We start from the raw sequence: 24940 nt of genomic DNA on the forward strand, positions 1-24940 counted from the left end.
CACAAAATGCACAAACCACAGAACTAAACACCAGTAGCAGCTGGTGGGAGCTGAGCAAATTCGCTTAGAGCCAGTGCCTTGTGACCGTGTGGGAGGTGTCGGCTGCTCACATGTATGCAGCACGTCAGGAACACTGGCATTGCTTTCCAATGGAAACGCAGTTTTGCCCTCTCCTTCCTGGCAGCACTGGTATCACAGAGCCCAGATATTTTGCACTCATGTCCCAGGACGAAGCCATCCCTGCCCTGAAGGATAGGGGAACTCGATTTTCTGGGCAACTAGAAATTTTGGCTTTGGAGTTAGTGGGCCTTATCACAAAAGAATGTGAGGGAAGGGCCGGGTGCGGTGGCACGCCTGTAATCCCAGCACTTTGGGAAGCCAAGGCTGGTGGATCACTTGAGGTCAGGAGTTCGAGACCAGCCTGGCCAACATGGCGAAACCCAGTCTCCACTAAAAATACAAAAAGTAGCCAGGCACGGTGGTGCGCGCCCCTAATCCCAGCTACTCCGGAGGCTGAAGCAGGAGGATAGCTTGAATTGGGAAGCAGAGTTTGCAGTAAACCGAGATCATACCACTGCACTCCAGCCTGGGCCACAGAGCGAGACTCCATCTCAAAAAAAAAAAAAAAAAAGAATTCCAGGGAAGACAGGATTTGCAGGGACACACCCATGAGGAGGGATTCCCCTGCAATGGACAGGGGAGGGGTTTAGGTGCAGGTGGCACCCTGGGCGCGGGGAAGAAGGCGTCACAGTGAGGGCAGAAAAGACTCCTCAGATCCTGGAAGCAGCAACCTGACCCCCAGGGGCCACTAAGACCAAATCATGGCCATCTCAGCAGCAGCGTGTGTGACAGTTACTGGAAAAAGATACCTCACACCTGGCACTGCCTAACCCCCGAGAACCTAATGCCACTCTGAGAAAGCTCAGTACGGGTGCAAGTTGGATTAAGTAATTGCAGTGCAAGTTTTCCTGTTTTATTGGTGTAATGCTCCTTTTGGACATTAAAAAAACTTGACATATACAATGATCATTTACATGCATTAAACATTTCCACCAAATGTAGGTGCAGTGGTTTAGAAAACATTCCAATCACATCTCTTTCCCATTTGAAACCTTTTCAAGGTTGGGTGCAGTGGCTCATGCCTGTAATCCCAGCGCTTTGAGAACTGAGTTGGAGGGGCATCCCTTGAGCCCAGGAGTTCGAGACCAGCCTGGGAAACATATTGAAACCTCATCTCTACAAAAATTAGCTGTGCCTGGTGGCACACACCCATGGTCCCAGATAATCAGGAGGCTGAGGTGGGAGGATCACCTGAGCTTGGGAGGTTGAGGCTGCAGTGAGCCATGATCACACCACTGTACTCCAGCCTGGGCAACAGAGTAAGACCCTGTCTCAATAAAATTAAATAAATAAATAAATAAATTGCTTGCAGCTGGTGCCAAGGAATGGTAGTCTCCCAGTAGATAGAAAACACCCGAAGCTGGCCAGGTGTGGTGGCTCACGCCTATAATCCCAGCACTTGGGGGCCCGAGGTGGGCGGATCACCTGAGGTCAGGAGTTCAAGACCAGCCTGGCCAAAGTGGCGAAACCCTGTCTCTAATAAAAATACAAAAATTAGGCCGGGCACGGTGGCTCATGCCTGTAATCCCAGCACTTTGGGAAGCCGAGGCTGGCGGATCACGAATTCAGGAGATCGAGACCATCCTGGCTAACAAGGTGAAACCCCATCTCTACTAAAAAAAAGAAAAAATACAAAAAAATTAGCCGGGCGTGGTGGCGGGCGGGCGCCTGTAGTCCCAGCTACTCGGGAGGCTGAGGCAGGAGAATGGCGTGAACCCAGGAGGCGGAGCTTGCAGTGAGCAGAGATCGCGCCACTGCACTCCAGCCTGGGCGACAGAGTGAGACTCCGTCTCAAAAAAAAAAAAAAAAAAAAAAAAAAATTAGCTGGTGTGGTGATGCGCGCCTGTAATCCCAGCTATCTGGGAGGCTGAGGCAGGAGAATCGCTTGAACTTGGGAGGTGGAGGTTGCAGCGAGCTGAGATCGCGCCATTGCACTCCAGCCTGGGCAACAAGAGAGAAACTCCACCTCAAAAAAAGAAAAGGAAAAGAAAACACCCGAAGCTGGTGATCAGCAGCTTCCCAATAAGATCTTGGGAGTTCGGCGAGTGGGCACAAGCATGTGCACTAAGAGGCAAAATAGCAGAGTTTAATTGGTACATGACCTTCTGGGGACATTCGGTGGGTAAGGGAAGAACGCCTCAAGTGAGCACGCGTATAACTTCAGTAAACACACTGCGCATGCTCCCCACCCAGGCGCTGGTAGGCCACCGCCTAAGTGGACAGCCCACCCCAAGGGAGGAACTGGGGAGAAGGGACGCAAGACCCCAGAAGTGTGCCAACATATAAAACGCCAACTCAAAAGGTCAAACTGCACACTTGTCTTTCATGTCGCCCGCTTAGCCCTCTTCCAAGTGTACTTTCATTCCTTTTGTCCCTGCTCTAAAGCTTTTCAATAAACTTTCTCTCCTGCTCTAAAGGAGAGCCTATTGCCCAGGCTGCCTTGGTCTTTCCTTCTGCCTATTCCCCTCAGTCGAATTCTTTCTTCTAAGGAGACAAGAATTGAGGTTGCTGCAGACCCATACGGATTTGCTGCCAGTAACAGGGTTTGGGCTTGGGAGGTGTTAAAGAACACAGGAGGGGCCAGGCACGGTGGCTCACGCCTGTAATCCCAGCACTTTGGGAGGCCCAGGCGGGTGGATCACCAGGTCGAGAGATCGAGACCATCCTGGCCAACACGGTGAAACCCCGTCTCTACTAAAAATACAAAAATTAGCTGGGCGTGGTGGCAGGTGCCTGTAATCCCAGCTACTCAGGAGGCTGAGGCAGGAGAATCGCTTGAACCCAGGAGGCAGAGGTTGCTGTGAGCTGAGATCGCGCCACTGCACTCCAGCCTGGTGACAGAGTGAGACTCCGTCTCAAAGAAGAAGAAAAAAAAAAACTCAGGAGGAGGGCTGAGTGCGATAGCTCTTTCGCCCAGGCTGGAGTGCAGTGGCGCCATCTCAGCTCACTGCAACCTCCGCCTCCTGGGTTCAAGCAGTCCTCCCACCTCAGCCTCCCAAGTGGGATTATAGGCACCCGCTGCCACATCCAGCTAATTTTTGTATTTTTAGTAGAGATGGGGTTTTGCCATTTTGGCCAGGCTGGTCTGACCTCAAGTGATCCTTCCACCTCGGCCTCCCAAACTTCTGGGATGACAGGCGTGAGCCACTGTGCCCAGCCAACAGCTTTCACATTACAAAAGCCCAAGCAGAAGCTGGCAAGCTGCCAACAAGCTGCACTAATTCATCAATAAATATTTACTGAGTTTCTTACTGCGTTTGCAAATTCCAAAGCAGAAGTTGGACAGACACCTAAAAGCCCGCCCTGTCCCTCACCAGAAGGGGACAAAAGGAAGCTGAGCAGGACAGGGGCCACTTAAGTCCCCTAAAGAAGGGGATTGCATACCCCAGCACCTCAGACAGTATCCAGTGCACAGCACATGTTCCTTATGGTTTCACTTGTGACAAGTCCCCGGCCAAGTTTCCTTGTCTTATTTTTTTGAGACAGAGACTCTCTCTGTCACCCAGGCTAGAGAGCAGTGGTGCGATCTCAGCCCACTGCAACCTCCGCCTCCCAGGTTCAAGTGATTCTGTTGCCTCAGCTTCCTGAGTAGCTTGGCCTACAGGCACCTGCCACCACTCCCTGCTAATTTTTGTATTTTTAGTAGAGACGGGGGTCTCACCATGTTGGCCAGGCTGGTCTCGAACTCCTGACCATAGGTTATCCTCCTGCCTCAGCCTCCCAAAGTGCTGGGATTACAGGCGTGAGTCACTGCACCCAGCCTCCCTTGGCCAAGTTCATATATTAAAGTCCTAGCCCCAAGTAGGACCTCAGTCCGTCACCCAGGCTGGAGTGCAGTGGCACAATCTCGGTTCACTGCAACCTCCGCCTCCCAGGTTCAAGTGATTCTCCTGCCTCAGCCTCCTGAGTAGCTGAGATAACAGGAGCACACCACCATGCCTGGCTAATTTTTTGTATGTTTAGTAGAGATGGGGTTTCACCATGTTGTCCAGGCTGGTCTGGAACTCCTGACCTCAAGTGATCTGCCCACCTCGGCCTCCCAAATTGCGGCGATTACAGGCGTGAGCCACCGTGCCCAGCCCTGGTCAGTCTTGAGGTCTGTGTTGATGTTAAACACTGGTCAGCTGAGCCTGAATTACAATGGCAGGAGGGTATAATGAGGCATGTCCAGCCACCCAGTCCCATCCTGGGCTGAACTAGTGTTTCAGGTTTACTTTAGAATGCCCTTGGTCTAGAGGGAGGGTCCATTCAGTTACCTGGGGGACTGAGAATTTTATCTGTGGTTTACAGTAAGATAATTGTAGGTGTAACTGGTTAAGTCCAGGTTATACTGGAGTAGGGTGTGTGGTGTCCCTAATCCGTTATGATGGGTGACCACACAGACACCAAAGAAAGGAAAGCCACATGATGACAAAGGCAGAGATTAACTCTGGGCCTCCAGAACTAAGGGAGAATGGGCTGGGCGTGATGACTCACACCTGTAATCCCAGCACTTTGGGAGGCCGAGGCAGGTGGGTCACCTGAGGTCAGAAGTTTGAGGCCAGCCTGCCTAACATGGCAAAACCCCATCTCTACTAAAAACACAAAAATTAGCCGGGCGTGATGGTGTATGCCTGTAATCGCAGCGCTTGGGAGGCTGAGGTGGGAGAATTGCTTAAACAGGAGGCGGAGGCTGCAGTGAGCCAAGATCACTCCAACCTGGGAGACAGAGCGAGACCCTGTCTCAAAAAAAAAAAAGAAAAGAAAAACTAAAGGAGAATGATTTTCTTTTGCTTTGAGGGACCCAGTTGTGTGTTACCTTCTTAGAGCAACCAGGAAACCACATACAGCGTCTAATGCATATTAATTGAATGGATTGTACAAACAGAGCGAAAAGAGAACCCCATGGCTTAGCAGGAAAGCAGCTTAGAGATGAAAGGTTTCAGTATCCTTGGCACAGGGCCAGTAGTCCTGGAGATGATTTCATGGACACTGTCCCAGGAAGTAAAATTCTGGAAATACTTTCATTCATTCAACAATATGGTCATGGGTCACTTAACAATAGGGATGTGTTCTGAGAAATGTATTATTAGGCAATTTCATGTTGTATGAACATCATAGAGTATATTTACACAAACCCAGATGGGGTGTGTGTGTGTATATATATATTAAATTCATATTTTTTTAATATGGAAAACCAAATCTCCGAGCACCATTATTGAATATCAGTCATCTCCTGTACTTCATCTGCAATGCCAATACAAAGTGCCAGAGATGAGGTTTCTATATATGCTCTATTATAATATTTTATTTGTTTATTTTTGAGACACAGTCTCGCTCTGTCACCCAGGTTGGTGTGCAGTGGTGCAAACACAACTCACTGCAACCTCTGCCTCCCGGGCTCAAGTGCTCCTCCTGCCTCAGCCTCCCGAGTAGCTGGGACCACAGGCACTCACCGCCACACTTGGCTAATTTTTGTATTTTTGTTTTTAAAGACGGGGTCTCACTATGTTGCCCAGGCTGGTCTTGAACTCCTGGGTTTAAGGGATCCTCTTGCCTCAGCCTCCCAAAGTGCTGAGTTATAGGCGTGAGCCACCGCACCCAGCCTATTCATTTATTTTTGAGACAGTCTTGCTCTGTCACCCAAGCTGGAGTGCAGTGGCTCGATCTCAGCTCACTGCAACCTCTGCCTCCTGGGCTCAAGAGATTCTTGTGCCTCAGCCATCTGAGTAGCTGGGATATACAGGCGTGCTCCACCATACCTGGCTAATTTTTGTATTTTTAGTAGAGATGGGGTTCGCCATGTTTCCCAGGCTAGTCTCAAATTCCTGGCCTCAAGTGATCCACCCTCCTCTGCCTCCCAAAGCGCTGGGATGACAGGCGTAAGCCACCGGGCCCAGCCAAATTTTAAAGAAAACAGGATATCAATTTATATCTCAAGGCAAAGAGAAAGAATGTAAGTTCTTTTGTTGTTTTTGAGATTGGTTCTCCCTCTGTTGCCCAGTCTGATCTCAAACACCTGACCTCAAGAGAGCCTCCCACCTCCAGCCCCCAAAGTGTTGCGATTGTAGGCGTGCTGGCCCACTTTCTGTTCTGGTTTTCTTTCTTTTCTTTTCTTTTTTTCCTTTTTTTTGAGACAGAGTTTCGCTCTTTTTGCCCAGGCTGGAGTGCAATGGCACAATCTCGGCTCACCACCACCTCCGCCTCCTGGGTTCAGGTGATTCTCCTGCCTCAGCCTCCTGAGTAGCTGGGATTACAATCACCCACCACCATGCCCGGCTAATTTTGCATTTTTAGTAGAGATGGGGTGGGGGGGGGCAGGGGGTGTTTCTCCATGTTGGTCAGGCTGGTCTGGAACTCCCGAACTCAGATGATCCGCCTGCCTCGGTCTCCCAAAGTGTTGCAATTACAGGTGTGAGCCACTGCTCCCGGCCCTACTTTCTGTTTTTTAACTGGATTACTGAGTCCATTTACAGATAAAGCCAAGAAAGCACGTGGAGTTTCCAGGACTGGCCTAAGCCTCACCTATAGAAAAAGCAGGCATAGCTGGAAGGCAGAGCTCCTGGATCCCAGAAATCAAGGATCCCATTCCTAGGCTGAATCCCTGATCCCCTAGACCAGTGGCAAAGCCCAAGAGGGAAATGCCCAGGGACAGGCTGTCAAAAGCTCCCACACTCAGCCTGGGCTGCAAGGCACACTTTACTGTCAGTTCTGCTTGGCTCAGTCAGAAATCTGAGTTTTTTCTTATCTAAATGCATGAAGAAATGAGGAGGATAAAATTTGCCCACTGTGGTAATAACCATTCATTCCAACCTTGTCAGTTATCTTCAAAATTGTAGCTATTGACAGTAACTACTTAGTTATCCCATGACCGAAGGTCAAGTGTTTTCTTACCTTAGAAAGTAACCCTCCTGGGCCCGGCGTGGTGGCTCACGTCTGTAATCCCAGCACTTTGGGAGACCGAGGCGGGTGGATCACCTGAGGTCGGGAGTTCAGAACCAGCCTGACCAACATGGAGAAACCCCGTCTCTACTAAAAATACAAAATTAGCCGGGCGTGGTGGCACATGCCTGTAATCCTAACTACTCGGTGGGCTGAGGCAGGAGAATCGCTTGAACCTGGGAGGCGGAGGTTGTGGTGAGCCGAGATTGTGCCATTGCAATCCAGCCTGGGCAACAAGAGCAAGACTCTCTCTCAAAAAAAAGAGAAAAAAGTAACCCTTGGACCTTCAAAAGCCAAAGAGATCAGGGAGTTTAGTGCAAAAGAGAGCAGAGGATTAGACTCCACCCTCGACTCTTGGGGCTCCGTGAGGAAGACAGAAGACCCCAAAAAGGAAGTCTGTGGTGCTTTGGCTGGGCTCCTCAAGGAGTCTCAGAATCACTAAAAGTCTCTTTTTTATTTTATATATATTTTTTATTATTATACTTTAAGTTCTAGGGTACATGTGCACAACGTGCAGGTTTGTTACATATGCATACATGTGCCATGTTGGTGTGCTGCACCCATTAACTCGTCTCTTTTAAATCTCTTCATGTGCTATTGAAGGAGACAAAAGGAAGAAAGAGTGGAGGTAGATGGGGAAACAAGTCTTTTTTTTCTTTTTTTGAGACAAGGTCTTGCTCTGTCGCTCAGGCTGGAGTGCAGTGCCACCATCGTGACTCACTGCAGCCTCTATCTCCTGGGCTCAAGTGATCTTCCCACCTCAGCCTCCAAAGTAGCTGGGACCACAGGCATACACCACCATGCCCGGCTATTTTCCACATTTTTAGAAGGCTTGGCGTGGTGGCTCATGCCTGTAATCCCAGCACTTTGGGAGGCCAGGACAGGTGGATCACCTGAGATCAGCCTGACCAACTTGGTGAAACCTCCGTCTCTACTAAAAATGCAAAAATTAGCCGGGCGTGGTGGCGCACGCCTGTAATCCCAGCTACTCGGGAGGCTGAGGCAGGAGAATCGCTAGAACCTGGGTGGCAGAGGTTGCAGTGAGCCGAGATTGTGCCATTGTACTCCAGCCTGGGCAACAAGAGGGAAACTCTGTCTTGGAATAAATAAATAAATAAAAATAAATAAAATAATAATAAATAAAATTTTGGCAGAGATGGCTCTTGCTGTGTTGTCCAGGGTGCTCTTGAACTCCTGGCCTCAAGCGATCCTTCAGCCTCAGCCTCCCACAGTGCTGGGATTACAGGCATGAGTCACCACACCCGGCCCACCAATTTATTTTATAAGCAAACTGGTTCACATACGTTTTTTCCCGTTAATCCAGTTTTGGAAAGGGAAAAAAACCAAGACTTTTACCACCTTTACTGGACCGGGTCCCACAGGCAGAGATCCAAGGAGCTGGTAAGAAATCTCACCTTTTTCTGCCAGCTATTTATCATTTGTCCCAGAAAACCATCTGTAGGCTCCGAAACAGAGTGATTTGATTTGCATCCTGCTCACAGTGCCAGAACTGCGGGGAAGTTAAAATGTTTCCCCTGGAGGTTAAAACATTTGAGTCTATATAAATCAAACTAATAATAGCCAGGTAGCAGGAGAAAGGAATACACATTTTATTATGTGCACACAGGACTCACAGAAAATACGCAAACTCAGAGAAAGGGCCAGATAGCTGAAGTTGTTTTTTGAGACAGAGTTTCACTCTTGTTCCCCAGGCTGGAGTGCAATGGTGCGATCTTGGCTCACCACAACCCCTGCCTCCCGGGTTCAGGTGATTCTCCCTCCTCAGCCTCCTGAATAGCTGAGATTACAGGCATGCGCCACCATGCCCGGCTAATTTTGTATTTTTAGTAGAGACGGGATTTCTCCATGTTGGTCAGGCTGGTTTCGAACTGCCGACCTCAAGTGATCCGCCCGCCTCAGCCTCCCAAAGTGCTGGGATTACAGGCGTGAACCACCATGCCTGGCTGAGCCACCGTGCCCGACGAAGTTTTTATATCACTCTGAGGTTAAAGAAGAATCAGGACTTGGAGACTGGTGAGACAGGTTATGGAAGAGAGAGAAGAAAGGCCTGGCTACGGAGGGCAGTCTTTTAATGTAGATGAAACCCTGATGGGTAGGGGCTCTCAGAAAGAATAAATTTTCTTTTCTTTTTTTTTGAGATGGAGTTTCCCTCCTGTTGCCCAAGCTGAAGTACAGTGGCATGATTTCAGCTCACTGCAGCCACCCCTTCTAAGTTCAAGCGATTCTCCTGCCTCACCCTCCCAAGCAGCTGGTATTACAGGCGCATGCCACCAAGCCCGGTTAATTTTTTGTATTTTTAGTGGAAGACAGAGTTTCACCACGTTAGCCAGGCTGGTCTTGAACTCCTGACCTCAGGTGATCCGCCTGCCTCGGCCTCCCAAAGTGCTGGGATTACAGGCATGAGCCACCGTGCCAGGCCTTTAAAAACATTTTTTTTGAGACTGAGTCTTGCCCTGTCACCCAGGCTGGAGTGCAGTGGTGCGATCTCAGCTCACTGCAACCTCTGCCTCCTGGGCTCAAGTGATTCTCATTCCTCAGCCTTCTGAATAGGTGGGATTACAGATGTGCACCACCATGCCCAGCTAATTTTTGCATTTTTTGTAGACACAGGGTTTCACTATGTTGCCCAGGCTGCTCTCGAACTTCAGCCCTCAAATGATTCACCTGCCTCGGCCTCCTAAAGTGCTGGGATTATAGGTGTGAGCCACCTCACCCCGCCCATCCAGAAAGAGTAAATTTCTTTCTTTTTTCTTTTTCTTTTTTTTTTTTTTTTTGAGACAAGTCTCGCTCTGTAGCCCAGGCTGGACTGCAAGTGGCTCGATCTTGGCTCACTGCAAGGTCTACCTCCCGGGTTCACACCATTCTTCTGCCTCAGCCTCCTGAGTAGGTGGGACTACAGGCGCCCACCACCACGCCTGGCTACTTTTTGTAGTTTTAGTAGAGACGGGGTTTCACCATGTTAGCCAGGATGGTCTCGATCTCCTGACTTCATGATCCGCCCACCTCGGCCTTCCAAAGTGCTGGGATTACAGGCATGAGCCACTGTGCCCGGCCTACAATTTTTTTTCTTTTTGAGACGGAGTCTCACTCTGCCGCCCAGGCTGGAGTGCAGTGGCGTGATCTCAGCTCACTGAAAGCTCTGCCTCCCGGGTTCACGCCATTCTCCTGCCTCAGCCTCCCGAGTAGCTGGGACTACAGGTGCCCGCCACCATGCCCAGCTAATTTAAAAAAATTTTTTTTAATTTTTAGTAGAGATGGGGGTTTCACCATGTTAGCCAGGATGGTCTCGATCTCTTAACCTCATGATCCGCCCACCTCAGCCTCCCAAAGTGCTGGGTGGGATTACAGCCACCGCGCCCGGCCTTTTTTTTGAGACGGAGTCTCACCCTGTCACCCAGGCTGGAGTGCAATGGCACGATATTGGCTCAGTGCAACCTCTGCCTCCCAGGTTCAAGCAATTCTGCTTCAGCCTCCCGAGTAGCTGGGATTACAGGCACAGCCACCATGCCCGGCTAATTTTTTGTATCTAGTAGAGACAGGGTTTCACCAGGGTTGGCCAGGCTGTTCTCAAACTCCTGACCTCGTGATCAGCCCGCCACCCTCTCAAAGTGCTGGGATTACAGGTGTGAGCCACTGCACCTAATCTAATCTTATAACTGTCAATCTAATCTTATAACTGTATGTTAGCCTTTGTATGCAAAATGCTGTCATTCTGCTCACGATCTCCATTTTTTGTTGTTGTTGGTTTTTCGTTTGTTTTGTTTGTTTGTTTTAGACAGAGTCTTGCTCTTTTGCCCAGGCTGGAGTGCAGTGGTGCGATCTCGGAACACTGAAACCTCCACCCCACCCCGCCTCTGCCTCCCAGGTTCAAGCAATTCTTCTGCCTCAGCCTCCCAGGTAGCTGAGATTACAGGTGCTCACCACCACACAGCCAGCTAAATTTTGTATTTTTTTTTTTTTAGTAGAGACAGGGCTTCACTATGTTGACCAGGCTGGTCTCAAACTCGTGACCTCAAATGATCCACCTGCCTTGGCCTCCCAAAGTGCTGGGATTACAGGCATTAGCCACTGCGTTTGACCTCTCCATTTTTACCTGTATAAATGAGTTCCACTTTTCCCCGTACTGGAAGCACTGATCACCATTCTTCGGTGTCCTTGTGTCCCTGGACAGCCACCCTCACACACTTGTGTTTAAAAAAACTTTTTTAATTTTTTTCTTGAGATGGAGTCTCGTTCTGTCACCCAGGCTGGAGTGCAGTGGCGTGATCTCAGCTCACTGCAACCTCCACCTCCCAGGTTCAAGCGATTCTCGTGCCTCAGCTTCCCGAGTAGCTGGGACTACAGGTGTGCACCACCACACCCAGGTAATTTTTGTATTTTTAGTAGAGACTGGGTTACAGCATGTTAGCCAGGCTAGTCTCAAACTCCTGGTCTCAAGCAATCTGCCTGCCTCAGCTTCCCAAAGTGCTGAGATTACAGGCGTGAACAACTGTGCCCAGATTTATTTTTTAATTTTTCAGAGGCAGGGTCTTTCTCTGTCACTCAGGCTGGAGTGCAGCGTCAGGATCATAGCTGACGCTGGACCTCCTGGGCTCCTCTTGCCTCAGCCTCTCAAGTAGCTGGGACTACAGACATGTGCAACCATGTCTGGCTAATTTTCTTTATTTTTTGTAGAGAGACAAGGTCTTGCTATGTTGCCCAGGCTGGTCTTTAACTTCTGGCTTCAAGCTATGCTCCTGCCTCAGCCTCCTGAGTAGCTGGGATTACAGGTGCATGCCCCCATGCCTGGCCACCACGGCCAATTTCAAGCTACCAATATGAGATCATTGAACATGCAATTGGAAAGAAATGCACAGTATTACATTGTTCTATAGCAAGCCTATTACACAGACATAATAAATGTAAATAGGCCAGGCAAGATGGTTCATACCTGTAATCCCCGCACTTTGGGAGGCTGAGGCAGGAGGATCGCTTTGAGCTCAGGAGTTCGAGGCCAGCCTGGGTAACATAGTGAGACCCCATCTCTACAAAAAAACACAAAATTAACTGAGTGTGGTGACGGGCACCTGTAGTCCCAGCTACTCAGGAGGCCAAGGCAGGAGACTCATTTGAGCCCAGGAGGCGGAGGTTGCAGTGAGCACGTACACTGGCACACAAATTGGCAGATACTACCATACAGTGTGTTTTTTTCTCCAGAGAACTGGCTGGTAAGTGTTTACCATAGTAAGAAGACTTGCTATAGAACAATGCATTACTGTGCGTTTCTTTCCAATTCCATGTTCAATGATCTCTTATTGGTAGCTTGAAATTGGCCGTGGTGGCCAAGCATGGGGGCGTGCACCAGTAAGGGAAAGCTGAAATGGAAAACAGAGGGTTTAGGGCAACAGTCCTGAATTCCGGAGTGCTGTCCCCCTGGGGGAGTTATGGGAATCTGTGGGGGTTGTTTTTAGTTGTCACAGTGGAGGTCCTAGGATGCTACCACAGCGTTTATGCGGCTGGGGTCAGCGACAATAAAAGTTACGCAATGAAGGTTTCTCCTGCATTCTCAGGACTTTGTTTTATTTTTGAGACAGAGTCTTGCTCTGTCACCCAGGCTGGAGTGCAGTGGTACCATCTCGGCTCACTGCAACCTCTGCCTCCCAGGTTCAAGGAATTCTCCTCCCCTAGCCTCCTGAGTAGCTGGGATTACAGGCATGCACCACCATGCCCAGCTAATTTTGTATTTTTAGTAGAGATGGAGTTTCACTGAAAAAAAATGTTGGCTAGGCTGGTCTCAAACTCCTGACCTCAGGTGATCCTCCTGCCTCGGCCTCCCAAAGTGCTGGGATTGCAGGCGTGAGCCACTGCGCCCAGGTAATTCCCATGACTTTGGAACATCTGTGGGACATTCATGGAGTTGGAAAGTCTGTTACTAAGCCTCTGAGCCCCAAATCTGTTTTGCGTTTTTTTTTTTTGTTTGTTTTTTTTGTTTTGTTTTTTTGAGAGGGAGTCTTGCTCTGTCGCCCAGGCTGGAGTGCAGTGGTGTGACCTCGGCTCACTGCAAGCTCCGCCCCCGGGGTTCACGCCATTCTCCTGCCTCAGCCTCCTGAGTAGCTGGGACTACAGGCGCCCGCCACCACGCCCGGCTAATTTTTTTTTTATATATATTTTTAGTAGAGACGGGGTTTCACTGTATTAGCCAGGATGGTCTCAATCTCCTGACCTCGTGATCCGCCTGACTCAGCCTCCCAAAGTGCTGGGATTACAGGCGTGAGCCACCACACCTGGCCTGTTTTGCATATTTTATGACAGCTCACCTCCCCACTTTCCCGCCCCACCCTGTTTCTTTTTTCCTTGTCACTGAATCACAGGGAAACAGGTCGTTTGTCCTGTGGACGGGCTCACATTCTGGACTGGGCTGATTGCTGCCTCATGGTGTCGTTTCACTGGGAACTTTATCCTCCTGTTTTCTGCAAACTGGTGGTTAGAGTGGGAAGCTTGATCTGATTTTTTTGTTTGTTTGTTTGAAGGGAGCTCCGTAGCTGGTAGTTAGCCTCCTGCTGCTTAGCTGAAGCTGGGGAGTGGCTGCTGGTTTCTCTTTCCTCCTGTTAGGACTGCTGGGAGCTCTGGTGGTGCCTGCCTCTTCTCTCAGTAAAATTCCTCATCCATCTTTTTTTTTTTTTTTTTTTTTTTTTTTTTTTTTGAGACAGAGTTTTGCTCTTGTTTCCCAGGCTGGAGTGCAATGGTGTAATCTCAGTTTACTGCAACCTCCGCCTCCCAAGTTCAAGCAATTCTCCTGCCTCAGCCTCCCAAGTAGCTGGGATTACAGGTGCACGCCACCACGCCCCACTAATTTTTGCATTTTTAGTAGAGACAGGGTTTCACCATGTTGGCCAGACTGGTCTCAAACTCCTGACCTCAGGTGATCCACCTGCCTCGGCCTCCCAAAGTGTTGGGATTACAGGCGTGAGCCACTGTGCTGGGCCATGGCTAATTTCTGTATTCTTAAAAGGACGGGGTTTCACCTTATTGGCCAGGCTGGTCTCTGACTCCTGACCTCAGTTGATCCGCCTGCCTCGGCCTCCCAAAGTGCTAGAATTACAGGTGTGAGTCACCACACCGGGCCCATTTCTATTTAAAAATTTTTTTGAAATAGGCAGGGCGAGGTGGCTCACGTCCGTAATCCCAGCACTTTGGGAAGCTGAGGCAGGAGAATCCCTTGAACTTGTGAGGCGGCGGTTGCAGTGAGCTGAGATCACGCCATTGCACTCCAGCCTGGGCAACAAGAGCAAAACTCTCTCAAAAAGTAATACTACTAATAATTAATTAATAAATAAATATAAGACTCTGAGGGGACTCAGAGTCAGCGAGAGCCTGGCCTAGCAGGACTCTGTCCCCCGCCTCCATGCTGCCTTCTGGAGGCCTTCCTGGCTGCCTGGAGGAGGGGAGCAGAGTGGGGGCCCCTTTCTGTTGGGGCATCACAACAGTTCCCCAAGGAAGACCCCCGGGGACCCGGATGGGGGATGCGACCTTGTCCTGCCTCTCTCCCCCACCCTATGGCCAGGCTTGGGGTGCCTGGTGCAGGTGGAGGAGCTAAGGGTAGATAACAAGATGGACTTCGTGGCCGGCACTGGGGAGGGAGGAGGGGCTACGGGCTCACCTTCCTCCCGCAGCCCAGCCACACCTGCTCTGGAAAGCCCTGTAGCTCCTGGGCGGGGTTTGCCAGTCACCGATGCTGGAAGGGTTTCTTTGGCCCTGAGTGAAGAGAGACCCAGAGGGAACACTGAGGGGCCTGCCCAACCACTCTGTCCCGGTTTCCTTCAGCAGGACCAGGTGAGAGAAGGTGAGGGGGCTCCTCTCCCACCCTACAACACGCACACCTCTGCACACACGCCCAGGCGGAGAGCAGGGATTTGGGACGTGGACCCGCGTGCCCTCGTGGGTCCCTGGTGCCCTCTGGGATGCACCCCCAACTCAGGACCTCCAGGAGAGGAGGGTCCCTCCCTCGGCAGCCAGGACCTCCCCAGCCAGCCGCCCTCCTTAGCTCCCTCCCCACTTCCTTCCAGGTGGATCTGTTTCTAGAGCTCCAACCACCAGCTCCCTCCCCTTCTCCACCCCGGGCCACCAGGTCCTTCCTTGTCTCCTTCCCCTCAGCAGTTTCTATGAACCACCCTGGCAGTAATGGTGCAGATGGCTCGCGCACAGCTGGTGGTGACCCGACTTTCCTGTCTCCACCCTGAGGCTTGCTCCCTCAGACCCTGGGGCTCCTCAGAGGCTTCATGGAACCCAAACTGCTGGTCTCACCTCCGAGCCCTGCCCTCGCCCAGGGAGGGCGGCTCCGTCCCTCCTGCACTCCCTAATCCCGCTCTGAATCACCGCTTCTGTTCTGGGTCGGAGAATAAAGGTGGGGTTTCCAAGTGATGGCCCTACGTTATTGTCTGAAGCTCCCTTCTCCTCCCCAGAGTGGAAGTGATAATGCCGGGAATCCGGGAATCCCGGGGAGGTGCAGGAAGACAGCGAGCTCGAGGCAGTGGGGTGCGACTGAGCCGGATGTGCTGAGCTGCCCGGGGCACGGGGCGGTTGGGGTAGAGAAAGGCTTTCGGAGCTGGGGGACAGGACGGGGCCCCGGGTGAGCGGAGAGCTGGGTTATTTCACGGGAACAGCTGGTGACAAAGCCGGAGGGGTGTGCGGGGCCGGCGAGAGACTGGGATTGTGTCTTAAGAGGCATAGGGAGCCCTGAAGGGGCTGCGAGCTGGGAAGGGGCAGGGCCGGCGCTGGGTGTACGGGACAGAGGGGAGAGGAGGAAGCCGGGCTGCAATAGAAAGACGTGGATGGGGCTGGACGTGGTGGCTGACGCCTGTAATCCCAGCACTTTGGGAGGCCGAGACAGGCGGATCACTTGAGGTCAGGAGTTCGAGACCAGTCTGGCCAACATGGAGACACCCCGTCTCTACTAAAAATACAAAATTAGCCAGGCGTGGTGGTGCATGCCTGTAATCCCAGCTACTCGGGAGGCTGAGGCAGGAGAATCGTTTGAACCCGGGAGGCGGAGGTTGTGGTGAGCCAAGATTGTGCCATTGCACTCCAGCCTGGGGAACGAGCAAAACTCCGTCTCAAAAAAAAAAAAAAAAAAACTCAGTAAGATAGACCAGGTGTGGTGGCTCATGCCTGTAATCCCAGCACTTTGGGAGGCTGAGGAAGGAGAACAGAGGACCTCCTGAGGCCAGGAGTTTGAGATCAGTGTGGGCCACATAGCAAGACCCCCCTCCCCACCATCCCTACAAAAAAAGCAACTCAAAAAAAATAGTGCCTTCAGGCAGAATGGGAGTGGTGCTTGGTTCAAGCCTGACATAAGTGTGAGTTTGGGGCACAAATTCTGCTCTGAATACCAGGGACAGCCCATGTAATGCAGCATTTCCCTTTGCGCCCACACAGCCCTAAGGGAGGTGTGGTTTGTTGCTGTTGTTGTATCTTTTTGAGACGGACATTTGCTCTTGTTGCCCAGGCTGGCATGCAATGGTACAATCTTGGCTCACTGCAACCTCCACCTCCCAGGTTCAAGCGATTCTCCTTCCTCAGCCTCCCAAGTAGCTGAGATTACAGCCATGAGCTACCATGCCTGGCTAATTTTTTGTATTTAGTAGAAATGGGGTTTCACCATATTAGTCAGGCTGGTCTCGAACTCCTGACCTCAGGTGATCCACCCGCCTCAGCCTACCAAAGTGCTGGGATTACTGGCATGAGCCACTGCACTGGCTTTTTTTTTTTTTTTTTTTTTTTTTTTTTTTTTTTTGAGACGGAGTCTCGCTGTGTTGCGCAGGCTGGAGTGCAACGGTGTGATCTCAGCTCACTGCAACCTCTGAGGAGGTGTTGTTTTTATCCCTCCCCACAACCCCCTGTTGATGGACAGACAAGGACAACGAAACACAGAGAGGTAAAAGCCCTGGGTTAAAGTCACACAGCACATAAGCGGTTCCTGATCATGCCGTGCAGGGCATCTTGCCAAACCTCAAAAATTCACAATCTCATAGCACAGCTTGCTCTGTGAGGCCTCCCCACCTGTTCCTTCTCTCCCTGCAGGCTCGAGTCAAGGTCAGTGCCCAGCTTCCTGCTCTGGGCCACTCAGCAGCCACCTTCCTCCTTCCTGGGTAAGGAGGTAGGGAGCTACCAAGGAGGCAGGGACATCCGTGTAGAACATTCTGCTTTTCTTTTTTCTTTTTTTTAAGATAGAGCCTGACTCTGTCGCCCAGGCTGGAGTGCAGCTGTAGTGTAATGGCACAATCGCAGCTCACCACAACCTCCATCTCCCAGGTTCAAGTGGTTCTCCTGCCTCAGCCTCCTGAGTAGCTGGGATTACAGGCATGTGCCACCACGCCTGGCTAATTTTTGTATTTTTAGTAGCGATGGGGTTTCTCCATGTTGGTCAGGCTGCTTTTGAACTCCTGACCTCAGGTGATCCGCCCCCCTTGGCCTCCCAAAGTGCTGGAATTACAGGCGTGAGCCACTGCGCCTGGCCTAATTTTCTCTAAAATAGAGACAAGTTCTCACTATGTGGTCCAGGCTGATCTCGAACTCCTGAACTCAAGCAATCCTCCCAGCTCGGCCTCCCAAAGTGCTAGCATTACATGTGTGAGCCATCATGCCTGGTCCCTGTCTGTTTCATTCTCCCTGTCTCTCTAGTCCTGCCTCTCTCTGTGTCTTCTGGTCTTTTTCTCTATTTGTCTCTTCCTCTGTCCCTTTTATCATCTCTGTCCCCTCCCTCCCTCCCTCCCTCCCTCTCTCCCTTCCTTCCTTCCTTCCCTCCATAGGTGAGAAAAAGTAGCATCTTTTCCTCACCTATCACAAAGTTTGCAGCTGGGGCACCTACAGTAAAAGGTTAACAGACACAAGCATAACAAATGTATTTAAGGCAAGTGTTGACATGGGAGCCTTCAGAAATGAAGGCCTAAAGAAACAGGGAAACCTGGGTGGGTTTTTTGTTTTGTTTTGTTTTTAGATGGAGTTTTACTCTGTCGCCCAGGCTGGAGTGCAGTGGCGCGATCTTGGCTTACTGACTGCAATCTTTGCCTTCCATGATCAAGTGATTCTCCTGCCTCAACCTCCCCAGTAGCTGGGATTACAGGTGTGCGCCACCATGCCCAGCTAATTTTTGTATTTTTAGTAGAGAAGGGGTTTCACTATGTTGGACAGACTGGTCTCGAACTGCTGACCTCAGGTGATCCACCCACTTTGGCTTCTGGAAGTTCTGGCATTACAGGCGTGAGCCACTGTGCCCGGCTACCCTCCCGTTCTATGATCTATGGTTTAAATGCTACATTTGACCACTATCAATACTCCCAGCATCAAAACTGGGAAACCTGGGTTCTTCACCCAGAGCCTATAACGAACAGCATTCTTTGCCTTGTGGGTGACAGTAGCAAACACTTACCGCCTGTGTATATGTGCCAGACACTGTTTTAATCCTCAGAGAGGTGATGTCACTTGCCCAAAATCACACAGCTCGTGACTGTGAGTCTGAAACTGGCCAGAGCTTGTGCACCTAGCCACTGGTGGTGATGTGTCTTTGAGTCATCGAGTCCAGCATTCTGTGTTGGACTTAGTGAAAGGATATACTTTTGTAGTGATGAGAAAGGAGCTTTATCTAGAATTTGTGTGGCCAGGCATGGTGGCTCACGCCTGTAACCCCAGCACTTTGGGAGGCTGAGGTGGGTGGATCACTTGAGGTCAGGAGTTCGAGACCAGCCTGGTCAACATGGTAAAACCCCGTCCGACTAAAAATACAAAAATTAGCCAGGTGTGGTGGTGCACACCTGTAATCCCAGCTACTCAGGAGGCTGAGGCAAGAGAATTGCTTGAACCCAGGAGGCGGAGGTTGCAGTAAGCCAAGATGGTGCCACTGCACTCCAGCCTGGGTGACAGAGCAAGACTCCATCTCAAAAAAAAAAGAAAAGGAAAAGAAGTGAACCGGTTCAAAGACCATAATCATACATATCACACAAGACTGGAAGTGGACCAGGGTCAGTTGATTTAGCAGCTCCACAAAGTCATCAGTCACCTGAGCTCCATCCATCTTCACATGCTGTGCTACCATTTCTTTTATTTTTTTTTTTTGAGACGGAGTCTCGCTCTGTCTCCCAGGCTGGAGTGCAGTGGCGCAATCTCGGCTCACTGCAAGTTGCGCCTCCCAGGTTCATGCCATTCTCCTGCCTCAACCTCCTGAGTAGCTGGGACTATAGGCCCCCACAACCACACCCGGCTAATTTTTTTTTTATATATTTTTAGTAGAGACGGGGTTTCACCGTGTTAGCCAGGATGGTCTCGATCTCCTGACCTCATGATCCGCCCGCCTCGGCCTCCCAAAGTGCTGGGATTACAGGCGTGAGCCACTGCGCCCAGCCAGCTACCATTTCTTAGCTGTATCATCTCACGGTCCCAAAAGGGCTGCTACACATCCAGCCATCACATACAGATAATTTCTTTCAAAAACAGCAGAAAGAAGCTCGTTCTTGTCTTGGTCCCTTTTGAAGAATGAATGAAACCTTCCTAAGCCTTCCAGCAACTTCCCCCCAACTCCGATGGGTAGGAATTGTCACATAACCATGTGGCCCGATAGGAGGCAAAAGAAATGAGATTTCTGGGATTAGTTTAGCCTCAGATTCTGCAGCTGAGAAGTTGATCAGCCACCTCTGAAGGACATGCAGCTTGCAGAAAATTAGGGTGGTGTTACCAAGGAGAAAAGGGGAAATGGCTTTAGAGTAGACAACAGGGATGCCCTGAGGGGTTGTGTAGGTTGTTCACTGCAGGAAGTCCCCTCGTTAAGAAGGCAAGTGGGGTTTAAACAGACCCACAGTCTACTCATCAAACCAGGTGTCCTTGGCATTGTGTCCACCCAGAGAGCTCACTATTTTCTTTTCTTTTTTTTTTTTTTTTTTTGAGATGGAGTCTTGCTGTGTCCCCCAGGCTGGAGTGCAGTGGCATGATCTTGGCTCACTGCAGCCTCCGCCTCCCGGGTTCAAGCAATTCTCCTGCCTCAGCCTCCTGAGTTCAAGCAATTCTCCTGCCTCAGCCTCCCGAGTAGCTGGGATTACGGGCATCTGCCACCACACCTGGCTAATTTTTGTATTTTTAGTAGAGACAGGGCCTTGTCATGTTGGCCAGGTTGGTCTCCAGCTCCTGACCTCAGGTGATCCGCCCACCTCGGCCTCCCAAAGTGCTGGGATTACAGGCGTGAGCCACCGCGCCCGGCCACAACTCATCTTTTAGAGCCAGCCTACACTTGTCATAGGCCGTGGCCGATGAATGGGAAGTCCACGGTGGAGCTGGGTGTTCCTCTCAAGTTCAACTGGCTGCGGCCAGGAGGGCAGGCAGGCCAGGTGGACAATTTCCCTTCAAAGTGGATACAGGCAGGACATGCAAAGATGAATATCTCTGGCACTGGACTCTGGCAAGTAGGAAAATAAAAACAAAAGATGAACATCTTGGGCCGGGCGTGGTGGCTCACGTCTGTAATCCTAGCACTTTGCAAGGCTGAGGCAGGCAGATCACGAGGTCAGGAGTTCGAGACTAGCCTGACCAACATGGTGAAACCCCGTCTCTACTAAAAATACAAAAGTTAGCCAGGCGTGGTGGCGGGCGCCTGTAATCCCAGCTACTCAGGAGGCTGAGACAGGAGTATAGCTTGAACCTGGGAGGCAGAGGTTGCAGTGAGCAGAGAGCGTGCCATTGCACTCCAGCCTGGGTGACAGAGATTCCATTTCAAAAAAAAAGAACATCTCTACAAACTGGATCACCAGTAAATAATAGCTACATATACTTGTACTCACCATATGTGGACACCCACATATGTACACTCAGTCAATAAACACCCACATTTAAACATACCATGTGGGCCAGGTACAGTGGCTCACGCCTATAATCTGAGCACTTTGGGAGGCCAAGGTGGGAAGATCACTTGGGCCTAGGAGTTTGAGACCAGCCTGACCAACATACTGAGACCTTATCTCTGCAAAAGAGAATTTGTTTTTAGTTAGCTGGGCGTGGTGAGGTGCACCTGTAGTCCCAACTACTCGGGAGGCTAAGGCAGGAGGATTGCTTGAGCCTAGGAGGTCAAGGCTACCGTGAGCCACGTTCTCACCACTGCACTCCAGCCCAGGTGGCAGAGCAAGATCCTGTCTCAAAAAATAAATAAAAAATTAATAAACAAAAAATGCATACAATATATAGATACACAAAGTGTATCTATATATATATACTCCTATGTATACACATTCACATATACACACATGCTGTGTTCACAATCACCTAGAGGACATATGTATGTGTATACATACTTACACATATACCCTTACATGTACACGATATATCTCTACCCATACACTACCATGTACACATGTCCATTTGTACACAGCTGTATATGTACACACACAATTTTGCACACACCTGTATATGTATACAATGTATATGGATCCCCATATCCACATTACACACAATGTGTACGCATCTACCTGTGTACACACACCCACCTATGAACACAATGTAGACACATCTGTATAAACACACTTGAGATACATGCCTGTGCACATAGGCAAGTATGTGCCAAGTATTTACACACCTGAAGTAGAAGCACACACACACACCCACACTGTGCCTGCACACCACCACATGGCCACGTTCACCAGCGTCCCGGGCCTCCATCTCCCAGCTAACATGTCCCGTTTTCCTCCCCTGACAGCCATGCTGGTCGTTCAGATGCCTTTCTCCTTTCCCGTAGCCCACTTCATCCTCTTTGTCTTTACGGTTTCCACTATATTTCACGTTCAGCAGCGGCTAGCGAAGATTCAAGCCATGTGGGAGTTACCGGTGCAGATACCAGTGCTAGCCTCAACATCAAAGGCACTGGGACCCAGCCAGCTCAGGGGGATGTGGACGATCAATGCGATAGGCCGCCTGGGGAATCAGATGGGCGAGTACGCCACGCTGTACGCCCTGGCCAAGATGAACGGGCGGCCCGCCTTCATCCCGGCCCAGATGCACAGCACCCTGGCCCCCATCTTCAGAATCACCCTGCCGGTGCTGCACAGCGCCACGGCCAGCAGGATCCCCTGGCAGAACTACCACCTGAACGACTGGATGGAGGAGGAATACCGCCACATCCCGGGGGAGTACGTCCGTTTCACCGGCTACCCCTGCTCCTGGACCTTCTACCACCACCTCCGCCAGGAGATCCTCCAGGAGTTCACCCTGCACGACCACGTGCGGGAGGAGGCCCAGAAGTTCCTGCGGGGCCTGCAGGTGAACGGGAGCCGGCCGGGCACCTTTGTAGGGGTCCATGTTCGCCGAGGGGACTATGTCCATGTCATGCCAAAAGTGTGGAAGGGGGTGGTGGCCGACCGGCGATACCTACAGCAGGCCCTGGACTGGTTCCGAGCTCGCTACAGCTCCCCCATCTTCGTGGTCACCAGTAATGGCATGGCCTGGTGTCGGGAGAACATTGACACCTCCCACGGTGATGTGGTGTTTGCTGGCGATGGCATTGAGGGCTCACCTGCCAAAGATTTTGCTCTACTCACACAGTGTAACCACACCATCATGACCATTGGGACGTTCGGGATCTGGGCCGCATACCTCACGGGCGGAGACACCATCTACCTGGCCAATTACACCCTCCCCGACTCCCCTTTCCTCAAAATCTTTAAGCCAGAGGCAGCCTTCCTGCCGGAGTGGATGGGGATTGCCGCAGACCTGTCCCCCTTACTCAAGCACTAATGCTGGCCCGTCCTTTGAGACCTTTTCTCCTTCTCTGCCTCCCTCAAGATGAGTGCCCGGGCATGAGAAGCACATGGTTCCATGAGCAGGACCCATCTCTCTTCTGTGAAGATGCGTTGGGCTGCAAGTAACAGAAATCTCAGTGAACAGTGGCCTGGCGTGGTGGCTCATGCCTGTAATGCTCGCACTTTGGGAGGCCAGGGCGGGTGGATCACTTGAGGTCAGGAGTTCAAGACTAGCCTGGCCAACATGGTGAAACCCCATCTCGACTAAAAATACAAAAATTAGCCAGGCGTGGTGGTGCACACTTGTAATCCCAGCTACTCGGGAGGCTGAGGCAAGAGAATCACTTGAACCCAGGAGGCGGAGGTTGCAGTGAGCCGAGATGGTGCTGCTGCACTCCAGCCTGGGTGACACAGCAAGACTCCATCTCAAAAAAAAAAAAAAAAGAAAAAGAAATGAACGGGTTCAAAGACCATAATCATGCATATCACATAAGACCAGAAGTGGCCCAGGTCCAGGGTCAGTTAATTTCGCGGCTCCACAAAGTCATCAGTCACCTGAGCTCCATCCATCTTCATATGCTATGCTGCCATTTCTTAGCTGTATCATCCCATGGTCCCAAAAGGGCTGCTACACGTCCAGCCATCACATGCAGATAATTCCTTTCAAAAACAGCAGAAAGAGGCTCGTTCTTGTCTTGGTCCCTTTTGAAGAATGAATGAAACCTTCCTAAGCCTTCCAGCAATTTCCCCCCAACTCCAATGGGTAGGAATTGTCACATACCCATGTGACCCGATAGGAGGCAAAAGAAATGAGACTTCTGGGATTAGTTTAGCCTCAGATTCTGCAGCTGAGAAGTTGATCAGCCACCTCTGAAGGACATGCATGCAGCTTGCAGAAAATTAGGGTGGTGTTACCAAGGAGAAAAGGGGAAATGGCTTTAGAGTAGACAACAGGGATGCCCTGAGGGGTTGTGTAGGTTGTTCACTGCAGGAAGTCCCCTGGTGAAGAAGGCAAGTGGGGTTTAAACAGACCCACAGTCTACTCATCAAACCAGGTGTCCTTGGCATTGTGTCCACCCAGAGAGCTCACTGTTTTCTTTTCTTTTTCTTTTTCTTTTTTTTTTTTTTTTTGAGATGGAGTCTTGCTGCATCCCCCAGGCTGGAGTGCAGTGGCATGATCTTGGCTCAATGCAACCTCCGCCTCCCAGGTTCAAGCGATTCTCCTGCCTCAGCCTCCCGAGTAGCTGGGATTACAGGTGCGTGCCACCATGCCCAGCTAATTTTTGTATGTTTAGTGGAAATGGAGTTTCACCATGTTGATCAGGCTGGTCTCAAACTCCTGACCTCATGATCCGCCTTCCTCGGCCTCCCAAAGTGCTGGGATTCCAGGTGTGAGCCACTGCGCCCGGCCCTAGAGCTCACTGTTTTCTAGTTAGTCCATCTGGAAGTGGAGCCTTTTTCCAGTTTGCACAAATGTGCCATATTGGCTTGTAGCTGGCGTGCATCCAAGTCCATAGGTCCTGCCTCTTCAATCCTGGCTTTCTAGGGCCTGGGTTGATCATTGCTAGAACTGAGAGACCAGCCTGGCTCAGTGAACTTCAGGGCGTTCCATTCATTCTTTCAGTAAATGTTTGCAGCACGTGTGTTACATGTCAGGCAGTAAAACCCCCACAGCAGCCTTCCCTCTCAGAGGATACATTTGTAACCATTACACAGTCATCAAAGGAATAATTTTTTTTAATCACCAGTGTGCACACAGTCATGGAGTTGGGTATTCCCAGCTACCGGGGAGGCTGAGGTGGGAGGATTGCTTGATGCCAGGAGTTAGGGAATATAGTGCACCGTGATTGGACTTGCGAATAGCCACTGCACTGTGGCCTGGACGACGTAGTGATACCCTGACTCTTATAAATAAATAAATGAATAAACACAATTATGACTTTGCGGATGGGAGAAAAGGTTCTCTGAGAGCGTATTACATAAGTATCACATGAACTCCAAAATACATCTTAGGCCAGGTATGGTGGCTGTAATCCCAGCACTTTGGGAGGGTAAGGCAGGCGGATCACCTGAGGTCAGGAGTTCGAGACTAGCCTGGGCAACATAGTGAAACCCTGTCTCTACTAAAC

The 24940-nt window shown here is 50.6% G+C and overlaps 2 protein-coding genes across 15 annotated transcripts in view; one reads left to right on the forward strand and one right to left on the reverse strand.

Moving 5' to 3' along the window:
- The window catches only part of MAMSTR (MEF2 activating motif and SAP domain containing transcriptional regulator), a 58487-nt gene that overhangs the window by 19206 nt on the left and 14341 nt on the right, over positions 1–24940 (reverse strand). For all 14 annotated transcript variants that reach the window (XM_054673051.2, XM_054673054.1, XM_054673053.1 and 11 more), the window contains one exon: positions 11993–12086. In XM_054673051.2, the coding sequence (XP_054529026.1) occupies positions 11993–12086 (94 nt within the window). The remainder of the gene's footprint in view (positions 1–11992; positions 12087–24940) is intronic.
- On the forward strand, positions 21790–22806 carry FUT2 (fucosyltransferase 2 (H blood group)). Its single transcript, NM_001009120.1, has one exon. It carries the CDS (start codon positions 21790–21792, stop codon positions 22804–22806), a length of 1017 nt encoding a protein of 338 aa, NP_001009120.1.

The sequence above is a fragment of the Pan troglodytes genome, chromosome 20 (genome assembly GCF_028858775.2).
Source record: "Pan troglodytes isolate AG18354 chromosome 20, NHGRI_mPanTro3-v2.0_pri, whole genome shotgun sequence".
Classification (NCBI taxonomy): Eukaryota; Metazoa; Chordata; class Mammalia; order Primates; family Hominidae; genus Pan; species Pan troglodytes.